The sequence below is a fragment of the Orbicella franksi genome, chromosome 2 (assembly GCF_964199315.1).
Source record: "Orbicella franksi chromosome 2, jaOrbFran1.1, whole genome shotgun sequence".
NCBI classification, from domain to species: Eukaryota; Metazoa; Cnidaria; class Anthozoa; order Scleractinia; family Merulinidae; genus Orbicella; species Orbicella franksi.
The window spans coordinates 16,796,858-16,824,082 of NC_138146.1; the positions used below are offsets into that span (position 1 = coordinate 16,796,858).

Sequence of the window (27,225 nt, forward strand, 5' to 3'; positions counted from 1 at the left end):
CGCACGCACGTAACTACAACTTTGAATGTGATTGGTTAATTTAAACTACAACTTTGAATGTGATTGGCGTATTAAACTGTTCGATAACAACTTGGCAAGTGAATTAATAAAAAATAGGAGTTTTTTAAGCCAGTCACAATCGAGGAAATTGTAATTTTTATGATTAATATATTTAAGCTTGCAAAATGTAGTGTGGCGGGAGCCCATTGCGTATGGACTCCTCGGCCAGGTCAATATTGAAGTAATCGGTTGATACAAAATATAACAATAACAATTACAAAACGCCGCCACTTTTGCGTCCGTTTCAAAATGAGGCACACCCGAAACCTTTCATGTGAAAATGAGGTTTACTCGCATATCGTCTTCGCACGCACGTTTTCAGGCAGATCAGACTCAATTTTACAGAACGGTTCTGCACCAAACACCAAACCAAGTTCGCAGATTATTGAAATAGATTACGTGGAAAAGTAGTTATGTCATGAGCTGAAACTTTTTGGAATCACACCTCTCTCGGGATGGATAAGATGAGCTACGATAGCTAAGAGAAGTCTATTTATTCAACCTAGATGGTCAAGGATCTATCAAAAACCCTATTTTAAAGTAAACTGATGTTACCCTTCCTTGAATGAGATCCTGTACCGTCGTGGAAAAGTTACCCAATTCCTCCAAATCTTCCTCAAAGAAAACAAATAGTAAGATGACAAAAGGAATCACAGTAAAAGGGGAGGGGGGAAGAATTCTTCCCAACAGCCTCTGGAAATTGCATGCAACCACTTGTCAAACCCAATCTTGTTGTAGACAGAAAACAAAAGCCTCGCTGAAGGAAATTTCTTATACTATGTGTTTCCCGCAGATTACAGCAGAGAATACGAGAAGTTGCACGTGCTATTTCGAGGGTTACAAAAATTTCACTAATGGTATCACTCCATGGTCTCTATTATTTTGAATTCTCATTCACGGTTATAGTACATGGTTTACAACCAATCATAATGAATGTAGTAGCTCTCTGTTCGTTTCTTTTATTGTGAGAAACATTTCTTTTTTTCTCTCTATTTACATGAAACTCTTTTTTACGTATATACAACATAAATGTATAAATACTATTTTATAATTATAAATCTGGATTGGCTACATACATGTAGATTAACTTTGGTATTACTAAAAATGCTGGCAAATAGATTGTATTACGGTTCAGTGAAATATTTCTCATCTCAGTGACGTCACGCTGTCACGTGGTCACGACAGGGGAACACTGCCACTTTGAGCGACACCAGATTCCAGATCTCCCGCGTTAGATTCAAAATGTTCGTAGCCTGAGGCAGTTGGTGAGGTGACGTAATGTTCACTTGTTTCGTCAGTGAGTTGAAGAAGCTCGTGCTCGTCCTTATTGGACTCGAACTCGAACAATGTCTCTGGGTCTTGGTCGGCATTTTCATCGGGCTGATTTGAAGTTAACGTACTAACTACTAGCCGATCTTCCGAAAGTTCGACCTTTGACGGGGAAGGCAACCCTGCCGAAGCAGTACCTCCCTCGGTTGATTCGCTCCTCTTATCAATTTTCAAATCTTCTTCGTTTCTTTGATCTGTGTTCTCCTCCCGCGCTCCATCATGGTCTATTTCATCCTCAGGCTTCTCTTCATCATCAGAGTGCTCGGACAAATCGTCCCACTTATCCATGTTCATGTCCCCGCTATTCTCAGATGACGTACTGTTTAAATCCATGGGGAGATAAGAACGCCTCATGACTAGATCCCCAGGGGTTGGTGCTCTGGACATTCTCTCTCGCGCGTGATAACCGGCGAGTATTGGGTCCCACCCTCGCGAGGATTCACTTGTCGTGCGGGATACAGCGCGCGACCCGGCTTTCGTTGCTCGTGACGCAACGCGCAAAGGAGGACCTTGTTCAGTCTCGCTAGTAAACAGACGTTTGTAGTCGCTGGTGTACTCGGCTGCTTGGTCTTCTTGTAGGATATGCGCCACAATGGCGTCCTTTCGACATAACCGTCTTACTTCCTGCCTGATGGCCTCAACCATCTCCAGATCTCCAGTTGGCTCTACACCTAGGGATTCTAACGTGATGATCGCCTCTCTAAGAAAAACACCAGACACGATAAGACGTTATAACCTAACTACTATGATTTTTTACTGAGTTGGAGTGTATGGAAGAAGCCTTTGACCAGCAATCTTGTGCGGATCAATAACCACAAATCTTCACGTAAGGTCATTCAGTTCACTCAATTACACTTTCATCCCAGACTTAACTAATCGATGAGATTAGTAAAATCAATGAGTAATCGACGGGTAATCGGATGATAAGTCAGAGATTATCGCAAATGATCAATGAGTAATTAGTCACTGATAAGTCACTGATGACACTGATTACTCCCCGGTACAATCTCGTTACTTCAAAAACCATACTTAATGGAATACTTGAAGGAAACAAAAATAAACTTTTTTAAGGTATGTGCAACGATGTAAACAATATTTCACTTCCCACGACAGCTCCTGAAGCTTGAGAATCTCTTCTTTTCCTTACAATCGAAAATCAGGAAAAGCATGTTTGCGAATAGATTTAATGCTTTCCACCGAAGTGTTTGCAAAGAGTAGATAAGGGGGTAACATTTTGGCTTGAAAGTGCTGTCCATCTACCAGCTTCTGGTTGGAAAAGTTCCTATTAGCCATTTTTTTCCGTTGTTATATTCGACATATCAAAGCACTAGAACCGTATGAAAAAAATAAATAAAAGAACGTTAATTGATTAAATTATAAAGAAAACACAACAGAATCTAAACTCTTTCTCACCTCTTCACAAGTTCTTCAGTTTCCACAACGAGGCGATCTTGAAGAACGCTGAGTAACCGCTCATCCCGTAAGCCCAGCACTGCGACAGCGTTACACGCTTCCGCTCGTACAGCGGCAACCTTCTCATAACGAATAGACCAAAGTAAAACCTCGATCAATTTATCATCCACCACTCCTATGGAGCCGAGAGCTGCAATGGAAATACAAATAAGTGAGAGGAACCCCGAGAGAACTGTTTCAAGACCAAAGATCAACAACAATATTCTCCTTACTGCTTTTGTGGACTTTGCTTAATTCTCCTTAGAGAATATGGTTTTCAATTAAGATCACTTTACCATAGACAATCAGAGCCTTTGGTTTAGTTATTTGAATTTGTTACGATGAAGAGAACTGGGCTTAAAAAACTGACTACTTATAGCAGGGTATGTAACTCATGTAAGACTAGGAATAATGTCCCGAGAATATCCCTGTGAACCCTTGTATACCCTTGTAAACCCCTTGTATACCCCCTGTATGCCCCCCTGTATACCCCATGTATAACTCTGTAGACCCTAATATACCCCATGTAAACCTTTGTATACCCTTGTGGACAGTTACCCAGCAAAATGATAGGATTACTGTCGACGATAACCTTTTTGTCTTTCTTTTCCTCCCTTCGACCCCTTCCCTTCCTATGACCACCGGTTGCACTTCGTAGAAACCCTGCGGAACACGCGACAGACAAGATAACGAACCTTTTATAGTATGTGCCTTGACTTTCCAGCTATTGTCATCACTTGCCAGTCGTAATAGTGACCTCAGTACATCCTTGTCAGTGATCTTCAACTTACCAGCGGCCTGAAGGAAAAAACAAATATCGGTCCTTACGGTGTTGTACCAGAAGGGACTTTTGTGACACTTAAAGGACAGACTGACGTAAAAAAGAGCGGAAGTAACCTGCTGCGTTCCTTGTTTGCCCTCTTTTCCACCGCCTCGAAAAATACGAAAGCCTGATCGCAGGTTAGAGTTTTGGTGATGAAGGGGACATTCAGCGAGATCATTTCCGTATTTTACCTGTACGTAGTTTTAGTCTGTAAACCTGGACAGCTAAGCAGGCAACACTACCAGATCTATGTAATATTTGTACTCAGAAATCTTAAGTCTGTCCGGGAAGATAATTCAGCAAAGATGCTGTTCTTTCCAGAGATTAAAAAAGGAAAGGTGGAAAGGTGTCAGTCTCCTGACCCAATTAAGTGCCGCGCGAATTTATCCACGATAGTAGATTGTTTCTTCTCTTAGCATGTAGATAGCGCAATGCTGAGTGAGTCTGCGCAAGCACCGAGCCATGAACATCAACGAGCAAGGGAGAAACTGCATTGAAAAAAAAAAACCAAAGCGCCTTGAGAGGGATTTGGAAAAAGCGTGAAAATTTGCAAATGGATTTGGAAAGTAGGCGAGGCGTTCTACTGGCACTCCCATTACCCTAAGAAACTCTACTGTCTTCTGAAAAATAGAGGCTGTAAGTGGCGTACAATCATTCCGTGAGCTACTTACCACAGCAGCTTCGATTCTTACAGATACGTATTCACTCTTGAAACATTCTTGCAGAGCTGGCAGAAGACGAGCAGTCATTATACCAAGGTTGGACAGCTGGAAGCCAAAAGAAACAAGCATACACGTAAAGAACAGCAAAAAAAAGGCTGTTATCAAGTACACTACAGCGCTACAGCGAGCAATGAAGAGCACTTTGGGCGAATTTTCAATTAGCCAGGCTTCGTTTAGTTTGGTGTATATAATTCGTTTAAAACTTGTCGGATTCGAATGAAAAAACAACTACAACATTATACATGCTCTAAAAGATAAAATATTTTCGATCAATCACACACGAACACCGAAACCAATCGTGATTTCACAGAAAATAAGCCGCCTCATGTACAATTATGTGAACTAATCTTCCTGTCATTCTTTGGTACGGATTTCTTGATTTGTCTGTCTGTAGTTTGTTCCTTCGCTCCGCTTGTCGTTTGTGTAAAACTTAACATCTCTTTCCACATTTCTCTACCGTAATTTGTTTGATAGAGGTAAGTTTTTTGAAAGACGGTAACTTAATTCCTTCTGAAAAAGTGGATGTTCAACTGAAACTGAAAACCTTTACCTTTTTCAGTGCGTCCACTTTAATTCGCTCATTTCCTGTAAGTATTCTCTCCCGCAGTGCATCATGGACAAGCTGTTGATCAGAATATACAATAACATAAACTTCTCTCGCCTGCCCTTATAAAGGTCACAGATGAACACAAAAGGTTTATGTAAAGACCAGGACATTCAAAAACCAGTAGCCTAGAACGACTACTGATCATCATCCAAGATTACGAAACAATAAAACGATAACAGCGAAATACATGTACCTCTGGATGGCAGGATTGGTGAGAGGAAACTTAGCAAGTGATGAGTCAAAGCCCTGGATTAAAGATTACTAAACGAACCCTGGGGTGCATAAAAAAATCAGTTTCCCAGCTTGCTGTTCAGGCAAGCTGTAATTGAAATGCAGTAACCTATCTCTGGCGAAAAAGTATTTCCCAGTACTAGAATTAATTAACTATTGAAGCTTTTCAAGTTTTAGCCCCCCCAAAAATCACGTGCCCAGAGGAAGATAGAATCCACTACCCCGACCGCAAAAACAACTAGCCCCCGAACACATTTGCCGGACCCAAACAACAAATACTGTACATGTACCTTGCCATTTCCAGTCCTTCCAAGGGCTTGTGCAGCCGCTGACCGGACATCTTTGCTCCAGTCATTCCACATTAGGTACGACAACTTATGAGTCATATCCTGCAAGGGAGGAAAAAAACTGATTTAACAAGGAATAAACAAGAGGTTGGGACGCGTAACGGGATTCAGATTAATGATAGGTGACTGCACTTGAGAAAACTGTCAAGTATGAAATCTAACCCACTTTTAACCCTCCTTTACACTGTATGTCTCCTGAAAACCCATGTACCATAAAGATCAACTTTCAAGTTTCTTGCTTCCTACTACAGGAAACGGAATACATGGCAACCCATAATGAATTTCTAAAGCTTCTGGAAAAAAGAGACAAGTCATCAGTCTCACCTTGTTTGCTCCTCCCTTCAGCTTCGGAATGACCTGACAAGCTGTTACACGGTCTTTCCAACTGTTACTGTTCAGTAATTCTGCAATTAATGACTGAACAACTTCCTGAAAAGAAACCAAAAGAACGTCAGCAAATAAAACAGGGTTATTTGGATGATGAAACAATAGAATCTGCAAGGCCACTCTAGATCTGGGTCTGGCCAATACTAGTGCACAAAGCAAAGGAGCCTCCCCTTCAACACTACAGAGTAATTCTCAGATGGTCTGAGATTCAGATCATTGATGAGGCGAGGGAGTGGATGACCTCAGAAGATCTGAGAATTAGGCTAGCAACATCTCCATGTCTATCAGATCACAAACAAAAGTACATGTAACAACTCCTGAGTGTGCTCAAGGACAAAAGTGTCGGGTAAGAGCAAAGATGTTTTATGTGGAATTTCAGCAATTAATGACTGGACAGCACCCTGGAAGATAGTCATATTCCCATAAGTGCTTTTTTTATAGGAATATAGACTCATTATTATCCAACTGCAGCTAATACTGTCCAAATAACGGTACAAATATACGGCGATATTGTATAGTTATTTGTACAGTAGAAAACCTGTTTGCCAGCGCTCGCATGCAAAACTGTCACACTCCCCCTCTTTCATTGATAAATTTATTGACTACAGCAGTTGGATAGTAAATCTCTTATTAGATGTTTTGGTGTGTAGTATCGCTTTATATTTTTACTCATTATTTGTATTTTGATTCACCCTACGGGCTCATCAAAATACGGAACAACTCATAAAAATATATAGAGGATATTACTCAGTCGCAAGAAGATATGAATTTTATGTTCTCGTGGCAAGAACTTGCCATGAGAACATAAAATTCATATCTTCGAGCTAACGTATAAATGTTCTTTTTATTATATAGACATAGTGATGACAGCGTTTTTGATGATTTTCAAAGATTTCCGACCACTTTCCGAAGATTTCCGAAGATTCTTGAAAACTTGTCCAAAGGTCACACGATCATTGCCGAACATTTTTCAAAAATTTCTGAAGATTACCGAAGATTTCCAAAGATTTCCGAAGATTACCAAAGATTGCCGAAGACTTTCGAGGAAGACCCAAAGACATTCCGATGATACATCAACGAATTTAATTACAATTATTTAAGAAACAAACTTGACATCAGGAAATCATTGATATCTTCACTAGTGAGGATGTAGAAAATACACCACTCAAGTCCCGGATGTGGTTTCATATGAATTTTACAAGTGGTATATTTTCCAGTAAAACACTTGTGTCTATACAATAAACAGTGATACTACACACCAGAACATCTAATAAGGTATATATATTTAAATAAAGAGTTACACTTACAAATAACATCTTGAAATGTTAGCCTAAAGTTTTCATGTTTACCTATATCTCAGTCATCTTCAGTCTGAATGACCATTAGTTTAACACATGTACTGACTGGCATTCTTGACAATAATTTTCAATTTGGGGAAGTCACAAAATCTCCCAATATTATTATTCTGCAAAGCAACTCACTGGCTATGAATATTCAAGGCGAGTTGGGGATGCACAAGAACTTATCTGTTTAATATATTCAATAATACAAAACAGCAAAATGATTAGATATCACATGGAAAACTCACCGACTGTTGACTCAGCTGTGCTAACAGAGTGCCAGCCTTTTCAGTCCTCACAGCATTATCAGCATGCAGATGATTGACAAGCTCCACAATAACCTTGTATGTGATCACACCACTTAGAGCCAAGCACTGGGTTGCTGCCCACTTTTCAGGGGGGCCACCATGCTCCATTGCCCACAAAAGAATTGACTTAGCCTGGTGATTTTGTAAAGGAAACAAAGCCATCAGATTAACAAGTAATGTTCCCTTTTGCCTTGTTTCAAAATACGTGCTCAATCATGCAAAAAATCTTCAGTAGAAAATGAGTTTGTTGCTTGATTTTTTTGGAGATAAAATGTATGTGAAGGTGAAACACATTTTCATAGTGAATTATCTAATTTACACAAAGAATTTTTTTGACAAGGAGGCAAAAGGCAATTCAGGAATGCCTGATAAGCTAGTCAAATATTATTCAAAGATACTGTGACCTAATACAGCACATGAATAGCACCAGTGTACCAATACAGATCCTATGTTTGTTTGTTTTTTCCTTTTCCAGCCCAGAAAGCCAAACAAAGCCATTTGTCAGAAATGTCATGTTCACTGGGGTCAGCGCTAGACAAGGATTAAGTTCTTCCCTGCAGGCACCCTAGTTGCATGTAGATAGTTATATATTTTTGATACAAATAAAGTTGTTATCAAATTATAAATAAATAAATAAATAAACAAATAAATAAATAAATATAGCAGGTAAAATCAAATTCTGCTAATGATAAGCCTTCTCTCTTACTGTAAGAAAACAACATCATACCCTCTGTTGCCACCACAGTATGCAAATTTGTTTTCAGGGAGTAAGAAAGTACCATTCATTCATTTTTCACCTTTTCACTGGGTTTGTTCAGTGAGTACAATGTGATAGCAGCAGCAACCTTGACTTGTGAGTTCCTATCATTTAACAGCTTTGAAATAGCTTCAATAAGCTCTGGTTCAAGTACTGTTTCTAAAGGAGGAGTTGGTCCCTTTGACTTGTCTAACATTATTCCTGTGTCGAGGTGAAAAGAAAATAATCTTTAAACACAAACATTAACATCAGATATATAACAGTCATGCTTGCCTAATGCAAGCTTAACTTTCTAATCTGATAATAAATTTATGCTCTGTAGCCATCTTAACAGCCGGGCTTGGTTTTGTTACACCAGTCTTGTGTGTAGATTAATCTAATTAATCCAGGTAATCCCTAGCACCAGCATAAAAGTTGAAGTTCAACTTTAAAGAGACATTTGATTCAACTGGTTTCTCCAACATTATGTGGAAATACAAATAAGGTCACAAGAATACTGGTGGAAAATGCAAAGTAAAGTGCTTTGTGTTTACATGTAATAGTTGTTGCATAACTGCAAGATCTACATGTAAACTGTAATTCTACAAGTAACAAATCAAAAATATTTGTACAACTTCAAGCCATATTCAGATGTAGATAGCCCTAGCAAACAGCTATCTGACTCATGCTTTATCACAGATTTATCAAACTATACATAACAGAATACCCAGATGATGTTCTTCTTTCTTCATCTGACGCAGCTCAGCAGCCTTACTACATGCTGACACAGCTGCCAGTCTGACATGATCATTGATATCCCTCATGGCATTGATCAACTCATCTGTTTCACATTTCTGCCAGCGACGTTCAAGAAACCACTTTGATCTCCATTCCTCCACTTAGAAAAAAAATTACAAGAAATTGTTACATGTATGTGTATTGACTAGCACAGAAATAAATGCCCCCTTATATTATTTTATAAATGGTGATGGCTTCAAGTGGAGTATAAATGGACATATAATAACTTGCGCTAAATATACCCAGTTCTACAGGGAGGTTGCAAAAGCCAAATGGCTGGACTCTAGATCAAGCACTCTAGGTTCAAACCCTTTTCTTGCCCAAGAACACAATACTGTGACCCCTCCAAGGCTTGAACCCTCACCACACAATCCCAAGCCAATACACAAACCTATTCGGAATCTATTCTGTCGTCTAACACCTCTAAACAGCAGTTAATGTTAGTCAATTGTTTAAAACATACTACACAATGCTTTCCTACAAACTGACATGGGTGACACTATGAGGTTTTGGTTTAAAACTGCTCCATCTACTGTTTGTTTCTCTCTGACTTTTTCTGACTTGTGATTAGTCTTACCGATTTTAACCACATTTGAATCATCACGCATCTTTTTCTTTTCCTTGTAAGCATTGCTCATAGCCTTAACATCAATACTAGATTCTTTCATGACAGGAACATAGTTATCATCCTGGAGAAACAAATAAGCAAGATACATGTAAGTGAGATCTAGGTAAACAAAATCTAATTAAAAATGGACAAGTATCCAGGATGAGACATATTCAAAATTTCTCTGGTTAGAATAGTTTAAAATTACCAGAGCTTTCGATTGCCAATCTACAATCTTTGACAAAGATTGCAGACTGGCAATCAAAAGCTCTAGTAATTATTTCAAACTATTTTAAAATCAGAGAACAGTTTTTTAAATCTCAAAATCAAATTAGCCTGAAATAAAATTTAAATTGAAAACAACAAAATAATGTTTAATCTGTACATTGCATGTCATTCATTTTTGTTACATCATTCACTCCATAATTTGTGAATGAGATATATTAATTGTAAATATTGCACATTTGGTAACCACAGAAAGGATAAGTAATAGTAACTGGACCAAGTGGGGTACAATTCAGGGAGTAATCTCATGAGTAAGTCCAAAATCGGATGAGCATGTAGCACAAGCCCAAATTGAATTACAAGTCAGAGCAAGGCTGATTTGAAATTATAAGCATGATTACTCCCTGTTAAGGACACTAGACAAAGGTCAATTTTGATTAGTTAATAATTGTCTCTTTATCTTAGTTACGAATGTAGTTACAATGTTTACTTCTTTTTTATTGGTTGTGTAATCGGACCTTTAAGCATCACCACGCACATATAAAAGCTGAGTTAGCGTCCCTTTAAAGTAGTTTTTCTTTCCATCTTGCGTGGTCTTGTCAACCTTGAACTCTTGATGCTTTTTGATTTCCTAACCCTTGGCTCAAGCGGGACCGATATGTGAGTACCTTTGTCATTTTGATTAGGTTACGTTTTTTATAGCTATGGGCGAAGGAATACAAAGAAAGATTTGTACAATGTTAATTGATTTATAGTCGTCTAAATTAGAAAGTGTTCTGAACGTTACTAGAGTGAACGCCCACCTTTTAGGCTCAAAAGCATTGAGCTGTTAATTGGTTCCTTTTGTTGTGTACTTCTGTGATCAAATCTTATGTAGTATCTTAGCATAGTATTTACGCTGGCTATTTTTTGATGTATTGTTATTCAATTTCATTATGTTATCAATTCCAAATCATTAGTTTGTCTCGTGTAAGTTTTGACTATTTGTTATGCAACTTTCCCACTAAATTGATAGAAATTCGTTACACATTGTTATTTCAGTTTACGATCATTTACGTCGATGCAATGAATCGCCGGTAGCCGTCAACTTTGGTTTCCCGTGGTTTACTTGTCTACCCTTGAAGACGACCTGTAAAGTAGTCCCACCCACTAGTTTGTCGCGACACGCCTAGAGCTCGTTTTGTTTCGTCTCGTTTTGGAATTTGCAGACGTTACAGTAAAATATCGCCACATCATTCCGCCATCGGTTATGAATTTATTTTGAACTTTGCTTTACTTTGGAACTTTGTGTTTGTGGAATAGCTTTGAGAATTTGTAGTGCGCCGGAACCGGACTTCGATGCAACACCACAAACAATTGAGCCACCACCCAAGAGTGTGACAGGCGTCAAGCCTTCCCGTTTTGAACATGCGAAAACAAGAGAATGTAGAAGAAAAATGACTGAGAAGGGAAAGGCTCATCAATTGGAAATTAAATTCGCCAATCGAAATTCTGCCTTTAAGAGATTAAAGAAACAAATTGAAAGAATAACGTGTTGCGTGACTCGCCAGAGACAATACTTGAACAATTAGAAGAAGAGAGATTTCACTTAGACCAGTTGAAGGATGAGTTCAATGACGCGCATAAAGATTTTGACGATTTGCTAGAATTTGAGGAGGAAAGGAACGCTTCGTAACAATGGTTCGATATCTGGGATCAGGAATTCATTGCGTGTAGAATTAGGGTCTGCGAACACATCCAAGTGTTAGAAAGAAAATCCAGTCGGACACCGTCTGAGAAATCAAGCCACAGTAGGAAGTCCAAATTGTCTGACAAGTCAAAATTGAGTTCCTCCTCTACGAAACACCTTTCTCTCGCTTTGATTGATGCGGCTGTGAAGTCTGCAAAGTTGCACGTTGAAATGGAATTTCTTGAAAAGGAAAAAGAAAAAACTGCCTTTGACTCCATTATATCCCGTAATGTGCCTTCAGACAGAGATCGACTCTATTTCCTTGACAAATACACGAAAGGCAAGGCGAACGAAGTAGTGAAAGGTTTCTTGGCTATGAGCTCAGACAGTGCGTACGAAAGGGCCCAGAAGTTTCTGGACGAGCGCTTTGGTAATCCCGTCCATGTCGCCAAGGCTTACAAGTCAAGTCAAGCTGGCCAAAGATTAATGACGGAGACAGCAGTGGTATCCAAGAGTTTTCTGATTTCCTCGTTCGTTGTGAAGAAGCCATGAAAACTATGCAGTCAATGGGCGACCTCGACTCGACAGAAATCCTACGACTAGTAAGCAGCAAACTGCCTTCATACTCTGGAGTGAAATGGTGCTGGCACGCCCACAAAGCACGTACAAAGTCTAAGAAGATTGTCACCTTTGGAGATTTTGCAAAGTTCATTAAAGACGAGGCAGAGCTGGGGAATGATCCCATTTTCTCACCGAATGCTTTGAAAGTGGAGAGAAAGAAGTCAGACACCCCGTTCAAAATGGGACGGAGAACAAGACCTAGCAAAGGTGACAGTAATTCAATGGCAAGCGCTTTCGCGGTATCATCCACGCAACCACCAGACAATTTCGTCCCACTGTCAAAACCACCAGCAGAGCAAACAGATCAGACCTGCCTCCTTTGTAACGGTCAGCACACTCTCGTTAAGTGCAACAAGTTCCTGAAGAAGTCCGTAGACGATCGCAGCATGTTTCTTCGAAACAAGGGTCTTTGCTACGGATGCTTTGGAAAGGGTCACGTGTCATCAGGATGTAGAAACAGAGCAACCTGCAAAGAATGCGGAAGACATCACCACACACTCCTGCACATAGTGAAACCAAATAACCAACAGCCAGACTCAAAGTCGCCAGCCGCTCCCCAAGCCCCTAATAAGAAGGAAACGCCCAGTGAGAAATCTCCACCCTCAGACACTGCCAATTCAAACTTGATCAGTGTAGTGAACAATTCGTCCTCAGAACCTGGTAACGTAATTACCAACTGTTGAATCGTCCAAGTCAGTTTACACACTTCTGGACAATGCAAGTGACACGACCTTCATCACCACCCAAGTGCAACGCGAGCTCAACATTGAGGGTGTTGAAACTTGCTTAGATTTATGTACCATACTTGGTCGCGAGAGACTTGCAGTTAAAAGAGTCAATGGTTTGGTGGTACAGCATCTCGACAAACGTGCCCAGGTTGAGCTGCCAAAGGCTTATGCTAGAGAAAGCATCCCATCCAGACAAGACCAAATTCCCAGACCAGAAACTGCCAACAACTGGCCACATCTTATGAAGATCAAGAATGAAATCCCGCCGTACAATGACAAAGTGGAAATAGGCCTGCTCATTGGTTGTAATTGTCCTAAAGCTATCAAACCGACAGAGGTCATAAGAGGCAAGAGTGAGGAGCCTTACGCAATTCATACCTTGTTAGGATGGAGCATAGTAGGACCAGTTACGACTACAGGCACCCTCGTGGATGACCACGCCGTAGACTCCACCTGCCATCGAACCCTAGCAAGAGAAATTATTCCTGGAAGTCTCGACCGCGAACTAAGTTTTGTTTTCAACGGGAAAACAAAGGAAGTGATAAATCCATCTGCGATCAATCAAATGTTTGAGCTTGATTTCATTGAGCACAAGAACAAATCGAAGCAAGGTCTATCCAAAAAGGATAGAAACTTTCTCGGAATTGCCGAGCAGGGAATTAACAGATGTGAAGATGGCCACTATAAGCTTCCACTGCCTCGGAGAAAAGAACCAATGGAGCTTCCTAACAACAGAAATGCAGCACTACGCCAGCTTTATCAGCTTAAGAGATGGTTCCAGTCCAGAAAGGGTCAGAAGTACTATTCCAACTACATGAATTTCATGAAGAAATTGTTAGATAGCGGATACGCAGAAAGAGTACCGGAGATTCCTGAACTGGAACATACAACAACTGATCAAGCAAGAACGAAGCGCAATGTTTGGTACATCCCTCACCATGGTGTCTACCACCCTAAGAAGCCTGACAAAATCTGCTTGGTCTTCGATTGTGCTGCTGAATATGAGGGCGAATCATTGAACAAGCACCTGCTTCAAGGCCCCGACTTGACGAATAACTTGACTGGTGTCCTGTGCAGGTTTAGGCAGGAGCTCATCGCCTTCATATGCGACATAGAGGCTATGTTTCACCAAGTGAGGGTCAATGAAGAACATAGAGATTTGTTACGCTTTCTCTGGTGGGAAGATGGTGATCTTACAAAGGAACCGAAGGAGTACAGGATGACCGTACATTTGTTCGGAGCCACTTCATCCCCTGGTTGTGCTAATTTTGCTTTGAAGGCTACGGCTAAAGATTTCGAGAGAGAGTTTGGAACCACAGCCACAGAATTTCTTCAAAACGACTTCTATGTTGATGATGGTTTGAAGTCCGTTTCCTCAGTGGAGGAGGCAATAGAGCTCATCACAAACGTGAAGCAGATGTGCAACAGAGGAGGCTTCCGTCTTCACAAGTTCGTGTCGAACAGTAAGGAAGTCATCAGAAGAATTCCAGAACCTGACAGAGCAGATGGTGTCAAAAAGCTAGACTTAGACCTTGATTCACTTCCGCTGGAACACACGCTTGGTGTCCATTGGTGCGTTGAGTCAGACTGCTTTCAGTTCAACATCGTGCTACAAGACAAGTTGTGCACCAGAAGAGGGATTCTCTCCACAGTCAGCTCAGTTTTCGACCCTCTTGGTTTCGTTGCTCCCCTCCTGCTGGATGGAAAATCAATTCTTCAAGAATTATGCCGTCACAAAGTAGACTGGGATGACACGATACTGGAAGATATCAAGGTCAAGTGGGAGAAGTGGAGAGCAGATCTGTTACAGCTACAGCGCAGTTCAATCCCTAGATGTTACAAGCCCGAGAACTTTGGTCATGTGGTGAGCGCAGAACTCCATCATTTCTCGGACACGAGCGTTAAAGGTTACGGCCAGTGCAGCTACCTAAGACTGGTAGATGAACATCAGAAGGTTCATTGTTCTTTCGTTATGGGGAAGTCTAGAGCCGCACCTTTAAAGCCAGTGACCATACCGAGACTGGAACTTACTGCCGCCATGTGTTCAGTGAGGATAAGCCAGCAGCTGTGTCAAGAGCTAGAGTATCACATCGACCAAGAATACTCCTGGACAGACAGTTATGTAGTACTTGGATACGTCAGTAATGAAAGTAGAAGATTCCATGTGTTTGTCGCTAACAGAGTGCAAGAAATTCAAGACAGCACTTCTATTGACCAGTGGAAATACATCGAGTCGAAAGAGAATCCAGCGGATGAAGCTTTGCGGGGAATGAAAGCACAAGAGCTGCTAGATTCTCGTTGGATCACTGGACCAGCATTTCTTTGGAAGAAAGAAAACCAATGGCAAACAAGCAATATAGAAGTTTATGAACTGCAAGATGATCCCGAAGTTAAGAAATCTGTCACCATGGCAACCGCCACAGACATGCAAACCACACAGGCACCTCCAGAGAAGTCAAGCCTTGTGGCAAGAGTAGAGTGTTTCTCTGATTGGCATCGTGCTAAACGAGCAGTTGCCCTGTGTCTACGCTATGTCAGATGCCTAAGAAATTGTGTGCGCATGCACAAGAGGCAGAATTGCAGTGAAGAAAGACGAGAGGTTCAGGTCAGCGATTTGGAAAGCGCAGAGCTTGTAATGATTCGCACAGCACAGAGTAAGGCCTTCAAAGATGAAATAGGAACCTTAAAGAAGACGAAGCAGGAAAATGGTGATCCCAACAGCAGAGTCTTCGCTCAACAGAGAAAGGCTAGTATGAAGAGATTCAGCACTCTGTACAAGCTTGATCCATTTGTAGACTCTGACGGGATTTTGCGTGTTGGTGGATGCCTCAGACGTGCAAACTTAACTGACGAGATTAAATTCCCCATCATCATGCCGCGAGACAGTCACATCACGATGCTGATTGCCAAACATTTTCACGAACGCGCAACTCATCAAGGCAAAGGCATTACCCTAAATGAAATACAATCGAATGGATTAAAAAGCAAGCTTCTGGAAGAACAGTGCGATTGGTTCTCATTTAAGATGAACATTCCAGCAGCAAGCCACATGGGAGGTGTGTGGGAACATCAAATCAGATCTGTGCGCAACGTCCTTTCGTCCCTTCTTCAGGATAATGGAAGGCAGCTAGACGATGAGTCCCTTAGGACCCTGATGTGCGAAGCGGAGGCCATTGTCAATAGTTGCCCCTTGACGGTCAGTCAGCTTGCTGACCTGGATTCACCAAGCCCCTTGACTCCTAACCATTTGCTGATGATGAAATCAAAGGTCGTTCTCGCTCCACCAGGTGTTTTCCAGGCAGCGGATATCTATTGCAGAAAGCATTGGAGGCAAGTTCAGCATCTGGCAAACAAGTTCTGGATACGCTGAAGAAAGGAATTCCTCCTTAGCCTACAGCAGCGCCAGAAGTGGTCACGCGTTTGGAGAAATTTGTGCATCGACGACATTGTTATGCTTAAAGATGAAAATTTTCCTCGAAGTGCTTGGCAACTTGCACATGTATCAGCTGTCTACCCTAGTTCTGATGGGCAAGTGCGCAAAGTTCAGGTGGCTCTTGCGGATAGCTGCTTGGATAATACTGGCAAGAGGGTTAATGCTGTGCAGTATTTGGAGCGACCAGTACATAAGCTAGTGCTTTTGATGTCAGCACAAACCGATTGAGATCCAGGGTAATTCCCGACCGAGGAGCCTTACAAGTATTGAACTGAACTGTTAAAGATAATTTGATTCACTGAACACTGATTTTTAGTTAATAGTTTAATTGGTGAAATATGATTATTTCAGGGGAGCCATGTTAAGGACACTAAACAAAGGTCAATTTTGATTTGTTAATAATTGTCTCTTTATCTTAGTTACGAACGTGGTTACAATGTTTACTTCTTTTTTATTGGTTGTGTAATGGGACCTTTAAGCATCACCACGCGCATATAAAAGCTGAGTTAGCGTCCCTTTAAAGTAGTTTTTCTTTCCATCTCGCATGGTCTTGTCAACCTTGAACTCTTGATGCTTTTTGATTTTCTAACCCTTGGCTCAAGTGGGACTGATATGTGAGTACCTTCATCATTTTGATTAGGTTACATTTGTTTTTATAGCTATGGGCAAAGGAATACAAAGAAAGATTTGTACAATGTTAATTGATTTATAGTCGTCTAAATTAGAAAGTGTTCTGAACATTACTAGAGTGAACGCCCACCTTTAGGCTCGAAAGCATTGAGCTGTTATTATTAGTTCCTTTTGTTGTGTACTTCTGTGATCGAATCTTATTAAGTATCTTAGCATAGTATTTACGCTGACTATTTTTTGATGTATTGTTATTCAATTTCGTTATGTTATCGATTCCAAATCATTAGTTTGTCTCGTGTAAGTTTTGACTATTTGTTACGCAAATTTTCCGCTAAATTGATAGAAATTCATTACATATTGTTATTTCAGTTTATGATCATTTATGTCGATGCAATAAATCGCCGATAACCGTCAACTTTGGTTTTCCGTGGTTTACTTGTCTACCCTTGAAGACGACCTGTAAAGTAGTCCCACCCACTAGTTTGTCCCGACACGCCTAGAGCTCATTTTGTTTCGTCTCATTTTGGAATTTGCCAGTCGCTGCAGACTTTACACTCCCTGAATTGAACTCCTCTCAGTCCAATTACTATTATAACATAGCACACACGCTAGTCCTACCTAATTCCTATTGAGCCATCATGAACAAAATCTTTATGTACGCATGGCCATGCTCAATAAAATGACTTGTGCAGTTTCATTTCAGCTGCAAAATTTCCAGCAAGTTTAGTGCGAGTTCCTTTTGTTTAAGCAATGTGAAGATTATTCAGCAATGTGAAGATTATTCTGAACAATCCAAACCCTACTTCGAGCCTTTGACTTTTGCCGAGCTAAGATGTTTACTTAAATTTGAGTATTTTGACTTTGTTTGTTTGACATTTTCATTGAGTATTTTTGACTTTGTTTGCCTACATTTTCATTATTAGTAATTAAATCGAAGAAGCAAATTTTCACTGACAATTTTAGAAACCAGGTCAAGCGTTTTCATTCAACTGATTGTGGCATGTTAGGATCCTAATGACCTTTGTTTTCCTTCACTGTGCAATGTGAGAACTTTGTAGTTAATCACAAATGAAACATGTTTTAGCACCCAATATGTTGTCACCATGTTAGAAAAGAATTGGTTCATGCATTTAGCTGTGCGTATATCGAGTTATGGATGCACTTGGAAAGTTTGGAGAGCACTCAAGAAGCTAAAGTTGCTCTCGGCTATCGCCTCGAGCAATTCTTACGCTTCTTTCGTGCTCTCCAAACTTTCCGCATGCATTCATAACTTGATATACGCACACTAAGCATGGACCAATTCTACAATTCATAAGACATGTATCAGTAACAAATTTGATAAAGTCTTTTGAGAACTTCTTTTGAGAGAAAACGTCAGTAGCACACAAGAAGGGATAATGCATTATTTTACTACTTGTTGCCTTCTAAATAAAAATGTTCACATACCTGAACAACAACTGGTAATTCTTTCCATCGCTGCAGACCTTTCACCAACTTTTTCGGCTTCTTCTCTGGTTTCTCTTTTACCTTAGCAGATGACCCCTTACTGGAATACCAGACCTTAGAATCCTGAGGATAGTTTTCTTGTAATTGCTTCTGAAATTTGAGCTTGTCATTAGTGTCAAGAACAATAAAGCTTGACTCTGAATTCTTTTTCGATGACACAGGCTGTGCACCACCAAGTAACTCCTGCTGGAAAATGTTATCTGTTTCAAGTTTCTTGCTCCCTACAGCAGGGGACAGAGTGAATGACGGTGTATAATGAATTTCTAAAGCTTGCTGTGACTTCTTTTCCTCTTTCAGCTTTTTCTTAGCTGTAGTCTGCTTTTTGTTTACTGTTGCACCTTCTGAGAGCTCCTTAGAAGGAAGTGTTTCTTCCATTTCTTTGATCCTCTTTTCATAGAAACTGCTAAGTCTTTCCTTGTCAGATCCTGTCGACTGTTCACTAATAATCCACTGAGCTGTTGATTTGCTCAGGCAAGCAAGCACAAATTCATCCCATTCATGTTGTGATGATCCTTGTGGCAAAGTATTTTCTGTAAACGATTGTGTCACTTTTGTTTTTGTTGTTGCTGGAATAGTCCTTTCTATATCAGTAATAGCTGGTGAGGTCTTTGATCCCCTCAGAGGCTTAAGTTTTCTTGGTCCTTTTAAGTGGCACAGGGCATGCCTTTTCACTACACCACGTGTGTCATGCCGACCGACAAGCCCTATTGAAGGCCCCTTAGCATGACACAAGCCTCCAGTTCGGAATACAGTATTCAATTCATCCTCGTTATAAGGCAGCGTGTGAGGTGCACGGTCCTGTAAAACATCTTCATTAAAGGCTAAACCAGTGCTGATCTTTTTTAAGTATGATCTACTGATGTCTTTACTACTCTTGTCAGTAACAGGATGGTGCTGAGTATAGACATCTGCAAGTTTTGCTAGGGGCCCCCCATCCTTGGTTGATAACTTTTGCCGCTGAGGGACTCCAAACGAGGGTGCCAAAGGAGCTAGAGAGCTGTGTGCAAGTCTAGTTAGGTAATCATCAGGAAAGGGAGGTGTGCTGATCCTACTAGCATTGAGCCCAGTTTCATCTCGACCAACATACGGAATCTGAACTCCAGACGCCACAGCAAAGAATTCTGCACCATGGGCCTTGGTTGGTGACACACTGCCAGCAACTGAAAGAAAAACACTTTGTTAAATACATTATTAACAACAGTTTATTTTGCCCTGATTACTTAATACACATAGACGATATAAAGAACTTACTTCAATAATTTAATTAATAAGCTCATGAAGACTAATTAACTTAATATATTATTACTGCTGGCTGGCGGTGTAGCAACAAAAAAAAATACCGTCTAGGAAAGTGAAAATCCCTATAACTACTTCTCCTAGTACTTCATCAACTTTTCACATCTACAGTTCTCAATTTAATGAGTTGAACAGCTTGTACTTGAACGCAAATGGAGCACGCAAGTGTGAAACTTGAGGAGGTCAGAATAACCCTGTATTCAGAAGACATTAACGTACCAGAAGCTAGCCACTTTAAACCAAAGGATAAGAAAAGTGTTTGAAATATCAAATTTATCACTATTGTCCAAATAAACATACCATACCCGTGTTGTACGGAGTCGAAAAGCCACCCGGTGTTGATACGTTCGCCATTTGCTCCAGTCGCCATTTCTTTGTTGCCAAGCAACGTCACCTTAACGGAATGCAACCGCGATAGCACTGTACAGCGGCTAGTTTTAACTACTCGATCCCAGGCTTCTTACTGTCGTCTCGACTTTTCCGAAGCGCGAGTACCTAAAGTTCTCCCTAAAGTTACGTTCATAACTGCGATGATCTTTTATGTACTATATCTTTCTCCCGCAATTCACATATTCTCTTGCTAGACATTCGAGAGCAACCCTCTTCCCATGGCTCTTCCCTTTGAAACTGGGCGGGAAAAGCCCTGGCAGGAAATGCACGGGAGTGTAAAGAAGATCTCCTTCTCCTCCCCTGCTCTCAAAAGAGCTTGCTCGCAGGCTGTACCAAGCCTTACAGATAAGAGATGATGTCCCACATAATCCTGTCTTGTTATAGATTATTCCTTTGCTGTAGCGCTCCGTGAAGTCAATAAGACAATTAGTGGATTTGGCGCTACATAAATATTTTTATTATACAAATATTTTTATTACTTATTGTAACGTGGATTGAAGCGCATTACATACAAGACTACTGGGTGTGCGTGTCAACTTGTTTATTGCGTATTTACACTATTGGAAATTGAGATCATTATTAACCTTTGACATTAAGGATATTTTGTTATCACGAATATGTGAAAAACACAGTTATAAAATAGTTGATTTGCACGGTGATGCTCTTATACCAGAGCTTTTAAAGTTAACCGTCTTAATTATATTATATTTTTGTTCTTAACCGCAATTTTTTTGGATACTTATATATTAAACCGTACAACTTGATATGAATCACTAATCATGGTAGACTTCCATATTATTTTTCTCTTTCGCTCGAAGCCGACGAAGATCTCGAGTCGCGTCTTTCTCTTATAAATATGTTCTTGTATTACTATAAGTCGACCATTTTAAAAAGTGATATCAATTTTCAATCTTGATAACTATATACACCTGACGATAACAAAGCATTATAAAATTAATGTAAACATGGTAGAACTTTTTAAGAACCGTCAATAAATACGTAATAAAGTAAAGTTTTCGTACTGTACATGAACTTAAAGTATATCTGCATCAACGTCTAGTACTACCTTAAAAATATATACTGTATATTAATAACGTGCTCTAAAAAATAAGTATGAGCTAGAATAAATAAATGGCAAGTAAAATTGAATATAAAATTTCAGGCTTATTACTCCACATTATCTAACAATCCATCCGAGTCATTGTCAAAAACGCGGTTCTGCTGTAAAAGATCTAGACTAAAATAACCCATTGTAAACTAAAACACTCAACTGCATTACGTCGTTGCTCTAAAATGCTGGAGTTAATTGTTGAGAGTGAAAATTAAACATTTTGTGCGACTAACTTCTATGACTAATGTTACGGTGGGAACACTTAAGACCGATTTAGGTATCCTGTTAGATGGTTTCATGGTCAGATCGATCGTTTCAAGTCAGATCGTTCCTCGAACCGGGACCTAGAAAAGTTTGAACACAGTCAAGGAAGATGGAAATTTGTATAAACTCGGTCCGTGAAACGATATAAACATTGAGTGCGTCGTTTATCTTTCAGGAAGAAAGTTCTCTTGTCATTTTGTGAGCGAAATGATCTTTTGTGGAACGATCTGACTTGAAACGATCTGACCATGTAGTGATCTAACCGGAAATTCCCCGTTTAAGACACAGCGTAAGAAAAAAGTCCACTCTCCAATCCAGAATCATAGTTATTTAAACTTAGCCAATAGCCTCATTCGGCTTGATAGTGAGGCCTCGAGACAAGAACAAGAGAAATGAATAAACATAGTCATTCAATTTCCTAAGCTCTCTGCCAGGCTGAATTATAATTTATCGAAAACAGCTAATCTCTTCAGTCTCCAAATACGATGCCAAGGAAGACGACTACCACTATCAAAACCGCTGTCCAGTCTTGTCCAAGTACAGCTGAAACACTTTTTAACCCACGAATACTTTCGGTTGTTGGTGTTTCAGGATGCCAAGAAGGAGGGGTACTGGAACTTTTAGTTTCCGTTGGTGTTGCTGTTGCTGTTACGGCCAGTGTTGCTGTTGGTGTTGTTGTTAGAATTGCTGTTGGTGTTGGTGTTGCTGTTGCAAGTGATGCTATCGCGGTTTCTGGAATCATACAAAGGTAGGTCAGCTCAAACTCAGCTCAAGCAGACTGAGTTTACATATGAGCAAGTAAAGGTATCGAGTTAGAGTGGTACTTTAGTGACTTGTAATCCTTCCGATGCTTTTAACCTAAGGTACTCAGCTACAGTAGTTCAATAAAACTTGAGAGCAGCCACAGAATGCAGGGCCACCTTTGACGCAGTAGTACGTCTGGCCAGTTGCAGTGAGAACCGGATTAAAGAACGGTTGGTATACAGAAATTGACTAGAAAATTTACCTCGTATATTCTTTAGAAAAAGCTCATAAAGCATGTTTTAATCAATTAAAAAGCAAACAACATTTATTCTAGGCATCATTTTTTTCTCAAAACATCGCTCTAACATTTTGATGACAACGAAGTCAGTGAAACCTGACACAGCATTCAGCGAATTTAAAAAAGTTGCTCTCTCTTTTATTAAACTCTAATTTTTCGGGCCAATTCATACGTTTTCTCCCCCTTTCGCACCGGGAAATAGTACCGCAATTGGGAATTGGACAATGTTCAACATCATGGTAGCCAAGTTCCTATAGCGGGTGTGGAAGAGTTACTAAAAGTATAATGTTCCCTTTTTTTGTCCCAATATGCATACGAAATTTGTCAGTGCGATTCTAGGTCAAAATTAACCATGGAAATTACAGAGGCCTGTTTGAATGAGAAAGATAGAGAAGAGAGCAAATTACCTTGAGAACCGTTCACCACAAGGATCTCGAAGGTGTAAACACGTGCTGAATCATCATTCAAGTGCACTTTGACTCTAATCTCGAGCTCGTCGTCACTCTCGTTAATTCTGGTCAGCAGTAACGAGCCGTGTTTGACCCGTAATCTGTTCCAGAAAACTGGAACTGCATCGCTGCTTCCGATTGATTCCTTTATGCAGTTACTTGTGTGACAGTACGCAAGCTTGCGTTTGTTGGTGTCGTAAAATTCGATATCTACGACTCGTTGCCATGGTAATATGTTCCTCAAGACCTTGGTGAAGTTTACGTCCGAAGCTTTCTGAGCCCTGATACCTGAAAGAATTAGAAATGCAGTGTTCAGCAGGTCAGAGGTCATTTATTTTTACAAATGCAAGTAACATGTGAACCGCATCTACGCAGGATTTGTACATATCTGTCTGTATTTTTGTCAGTCTGTGATTACTGAAGCTCGAAGATAAATAAAGTCATGAAAAGGTCTGAGTACATAATGAACAAATCGAACTCATTTGTCCATGGTCAACACTTTTTCCTAGCTGTAATTGTTTTGGCTATTTTATGTTTGCAATTACGTTTATACCTATGAAGGCTGATCATTGCCATAGAAATGGTGTCATAAAATATTCAAAAAATTCAAGTAGAACCACTTGGCTGCGGATGGTGATTTCGGTGCAAAGTTCGGAATTTTATGTCATCATTTCTATGGCTTTAAAATAAGGAATGTTTTTTTCAATTACACCAAAATTCACTAACGGATTAGCCAGAAAATCGCTGCGAAATTTCGCGCACAACTGACCACATCTAAGATCACTTTCTGTCCACTTTGTCGGAGATTTTGCCGGAATGGCATCAGACCTATCGATTAACAGGCAGGACATCTGAACTTACAGACGGTAAAGTTGCTGTAGTGGATCTTGACAACACGAGGAGTATTTATGGTAGAGTCCGTGTAATGAACCAGACATTTTAACTCAATGATGTCATCAGTCACGGTCTTCGCTGAGGGTTGTAACGTCAGGGTACCGTTGGAAATGTTCGTCACTTTGACTCCGTTTGGTAACATTGGTTGCTCGACTATACAGGTCATAAACCCATTGCAGTAAGTGGTCCTAATCCATTGGTTGTTTTTAGAATTTTTAGCTCTCCATTCAACATCCTTGATGGACTTATCCACTCTATTTAGACCCTCGCAGCGATAGTTTAGACGTTCATCGAAGCAAGTGCCTCCTGGTTTAGTACATACAGAAAGAGAAAATAAACTTTGACCTTCTGCAATGAAACTCCAGAAGAACACACGATTAAATTCCTTTGCTTATTTCATGGCTTCAATTTTCCATAAGGTGAAAAGAACCCTACCAGTTTCAATATTCGATTTTTGCATGATCGCGTGATCGCGTGACGACCGTGAAAATTGTCGAACGTGACAATTTTCATCCACTACCGCGGTTTCCATATTTGACATCTAGGTAAAAATCCCTTTTGAAGTACTTTTGAGAAGTCACGTCCTTGTGGTTGGGAAACAAAAGTCCCAATTCGAAATAATTTGTTGCCAAATTTGCGTCTCAGAAGGGAGCAAAGAATATTCAATGTAAGCTTTTACAAATTCTTACGTGCAGTAGTTGATTATGTTTATGTCGTGCAGGCAACTTTTCTTTCATTGTAAGCAAAGGACTTTATTAAAATGCTTGTTTGAATGAATCAAAAAATATGTTTACAATGAGGCGGGAGTTTTCCCTGGATCAAAAGGTAGTTTTCCCGCTTGCAGTGTTGCGATCGATAGTAGGCATTCTCTAAGCATGCTAAGGTTTTTGTTATCTGATTTGTTGTTTTCTGTTTTAAATTTTCGGTTCCTTCTGTCCACCTTCATCAGAGTTACAATCTTAAAATAAATTAAGTCAACATCCTTACCTTCAGTGGGTATGTAGGCTAAACTGAGCCCTGTTTGGAGAAAAATAAATCATTAAATGCATACTCGGTAAATATTTTAGGTATCACATAACAGGACAAATCATACCACTCTAGTTCATGTTTGTATTAATATAGTTACGTCCTATATAGTCGAATAAATTACAGACACAAACGAGAGCGACAAAATCAGGTTAAACAAATAGATTGGGAAAGATCTCAGGCTGGAACGCTAGTCGGCTTTACCATCTTTCAAAGGGTCAGTCGACGTGCCCGATTAAAAGCAAAATAAATCACTGACTGACTTCTGTAGGTTTCATACGTTCACGTGGTTGTTTTCTTACTTACACACGATAAAAGTCGCCACGTGTGTCCACACAGTCGAGTAGCGTGTATAGGCAAACCCTTGCATGATATTCCAAACAATATCTCTGAAAAACCTTTCTGTCCTTTCTTAAAGTATACCATCAAAACGATTTTACTCGATGTAATCCAAGAATCGAAAGTGATAGAATAAAATTCCCCTTACTCGACACTCGATGACATACGACAACAATTTTCGGCACCAGTGACGTCCGCGTAATCGGGCTTCCGTAACCTGGCGTGATCTGTCATGGGAAATCGATTACAAATATTGTAGTTTATTATTGTAGCTATTATCGATTGCTATCGGACAATCGATAACCAACCGATAAACGACCAGCTTGGGTCCTCTACTTTCTATCAGAGGAACATTTATCACACTTTCACTTATGGCCCTTGCTCAAGTTAGCACAGCAATGTGGCTTGTGTTCACCGCCTACCCTCGGCATGGCCGCGTTACGCGAGATAAGTGAAAGTGTGACAAATATTTCTTGTTATTGTTATGCTAGCTCAGCAGATTTTAGCATGCTTCCGGAAAATCGTCGTAAAACAATTACGTGTTTCATGAATTCATGGTGTACAAAAACAAATAGCATGGCGATTCGAGACCTCTAATCGGCTTCACATATAAAATGAAAAATATAAAAGCAGAAACCAAGACAACGTAGGATGATTTTTTCTAAGGTGTACTATATTTCGGCTGGCCAAACCAGCCTTTTTCAGGCACAATGAGAATACCAGAAATACGTAAAAATAATTGACAGTGAAAATTAAAGATAAGCATATGGTATTAAAAATAAAATAACGAAATAACATAATAAAAGGAAACAATTAAGAGTCCCTGTCCATAAAAATGGAAAATAACTCGGCAACGGTCGAAAATTCGATTTCGCTCATATTTTCATGGTAGATTAGCTAGGGCATGACAAAAACTACTGGATAGTTTTTTTGGCAAAATATCCTTTTATTTCAAGGAAATATGCAAATTACCAAATTCCGTTAAAATTGTCATTTAACGCAGCATTTTATTACACAAGTTTGAGAGCCTCGCATGCAAAACCACATCCTTCTTCCGTCTTTAAAACACTCAAATATCTTTGTGCAATGTTTAAATGTGTACTGGGTTGATTTTAGGGAATGTTGCGTTGTCTTTTTGGGTGCACAATAATTAAATTTCGAAGACATGCATTTCATTCACTTAAAAGTACTTCGTGAATATAATTAATTTTCACCATGTGCGAAACCTTCAAATGAATCAAGCTTCTGGTGGTTGAATCGCAGAAGGATGGTCTACAGATTTCTGTAAAAATTTCTTTGCGCAAATGATTGTGAGCGACGCGAGAGCTTTTCAAAGTACGTCAAAATATTTGACCATCCGTCGTCAAATTTCAATTTACGGGTTGGACGTATATTTTAGCATGTGCCACACGACTAGACCTATAATAAGTTGAAATAGACACAGAGCTGATAATTTCGAAATGTTCTAACCTCATTTACTGTAAAAGGCAGGTCCAAAGCCGATTTGACGTATTTCTCTCACCATTCGTCGCACATAAAGCAGAAGTTTGCTTTTGTTTACATAACGTCCGATGTACATCGCCAACTGTCAACTTATTAACGGTCGAATACCATGAATTTGTGACCCTCTTTCGACACATACGATCACCACTGCATCTAAGTCAAAAACGGCAAAGGCATTTGTAGATAGTTGCTTGCTTTGCACTACACCAAAATATTACGTTTGATCATCATGGTTTGATGGTTTGAATCCTTGCTTGCAGCGGTTCCCTGTTCGTCACGCAATGCTGTCATCCCATTTTAAGGGGTAGGGGTAGGACAATTTCTATCCTAATACGTAAGGCTCCGTAAGGCT

The 27,225-nt window shown here is 39.9% G+C and overlaps 2 protein-coding genes across 3 annotated transcripts; both read right to left on the bottom strand.

The window, feature by feature from the left end:
- Window positions 1-922: 922 nt before the first annotated feature.
- LOC145478301 (HEAT repeat-containing protein 4-like) lies at window positions 923-20,535 on the bottom strand. 2 transcript variants are annotated; one of them, XM_081456277.1, is made up of 13 exons: window positions 20,161-20,535; window positions 18,500-19,719; window positions 9,718-9,829; window positions 9,070-9,240; window positions 8,404-8,564; window positions 7,547-7,738; window positions 5,896-6,000; window positions 5,515-5,613; window positions 4,937-5,008; window positions 4,336-4,431; window positions 3,537-3,639; window positions 2,803-2,992; window positions 923-2,089 (listed from the first exon to the last, which is right to left on the bottom strand). In XM_081456277.1, exons 1-13 carry the CDS (start codon window positions 20,207-20,209, stop codon window positions 1,237-1,239), a joined length of 3,423 nt encoding a protein of 1,140 aa, XP_081312403.1. In that variant the 5' UTR covers window positions 20,210-20,535; the 3' UTR covers window positions 923-1,236. The 2 variants fall into 2 exon arrangements, with proteins under 2 accessions (XP_081312403.1, XP_081312401.1); XM_081456275.1 differs by having other exon boundaries at window positions 20,156-20,535.
- Window positions 20,536-20,734: 199 nt separating this feature from the next.
- LOC145478304 (uncharacterized) lies at window positions 20,735-26,181 on the bottom strand. Its single transcript, XM_081456280.1, has 5 exons — window positions 25,338-26,181; window positions 24,993-25,022; window positions 23,973-24,311; window positions 23,070-23,399; window positions 20,735-22,352 (listed from the first exon to the last, which is right to left on the bottom strand). Exons 1-5 carry the CDS (start codon window positions 25,399-25,401, stop codon window positions 22,090-22,092), a joined length of 1,026 nt encoding a protein of 341 aa, XP_081312406.1. The 5' UTR covers window positions 25,402-26,181; the 3' UTR covers window positions 20,735-22,089.
- Window positions 26,182-27,225: the final 1,044 nt, after the last annotated feature.

Excerpts from the sequence above, each read along its gene's own strand:
- LOC145478301 (XM_081456275.1), bottom strand. The coding sequence starts at position 20,225 with ATGGCGACTGGAGCAAATGGCGAACGTATCAACACCGGGTGGCTTTTC. Across the intron at positions 2,993-3,536 it reads CAAGGCACATACTATAAAAG|CTCTCGGCTCCATAGGAGTG; the intron begins GTTCGTTATCTT and ends TTTCCATTGCAG. Across the intron at positions 2,090-2,802 it reads ACTGAAGAACTTGTGAAGAG|AGAGGCGATCATCACGTTAG; the intron begins GTGAGAAAGAGT and ends TGTTTTTCTTAG.
- LOC145478304 (XM_081456280.1), bottom strand. The coding sequence starts at position 25,401 with ATGCAAGGGTTTGCCTATACACGCTACTCGACTGTGTGGACACACGTG. Across the intron at positions 25,023-25,337 it reads CGTGGCGACTTTTATCGTGT|GGCTCAGTTTAGCCTACATA; the intron begins GTAAGTAAGAAA and ends TTCTCCAAACAG. Across the intron at positions 24,312-24,992 it reads AGCCTACATACCCACTGAAG|GAGGCACTTGCTTCGATGAA; the intron begins GTAAGGATGTTG and ends GTACTAAACCAG.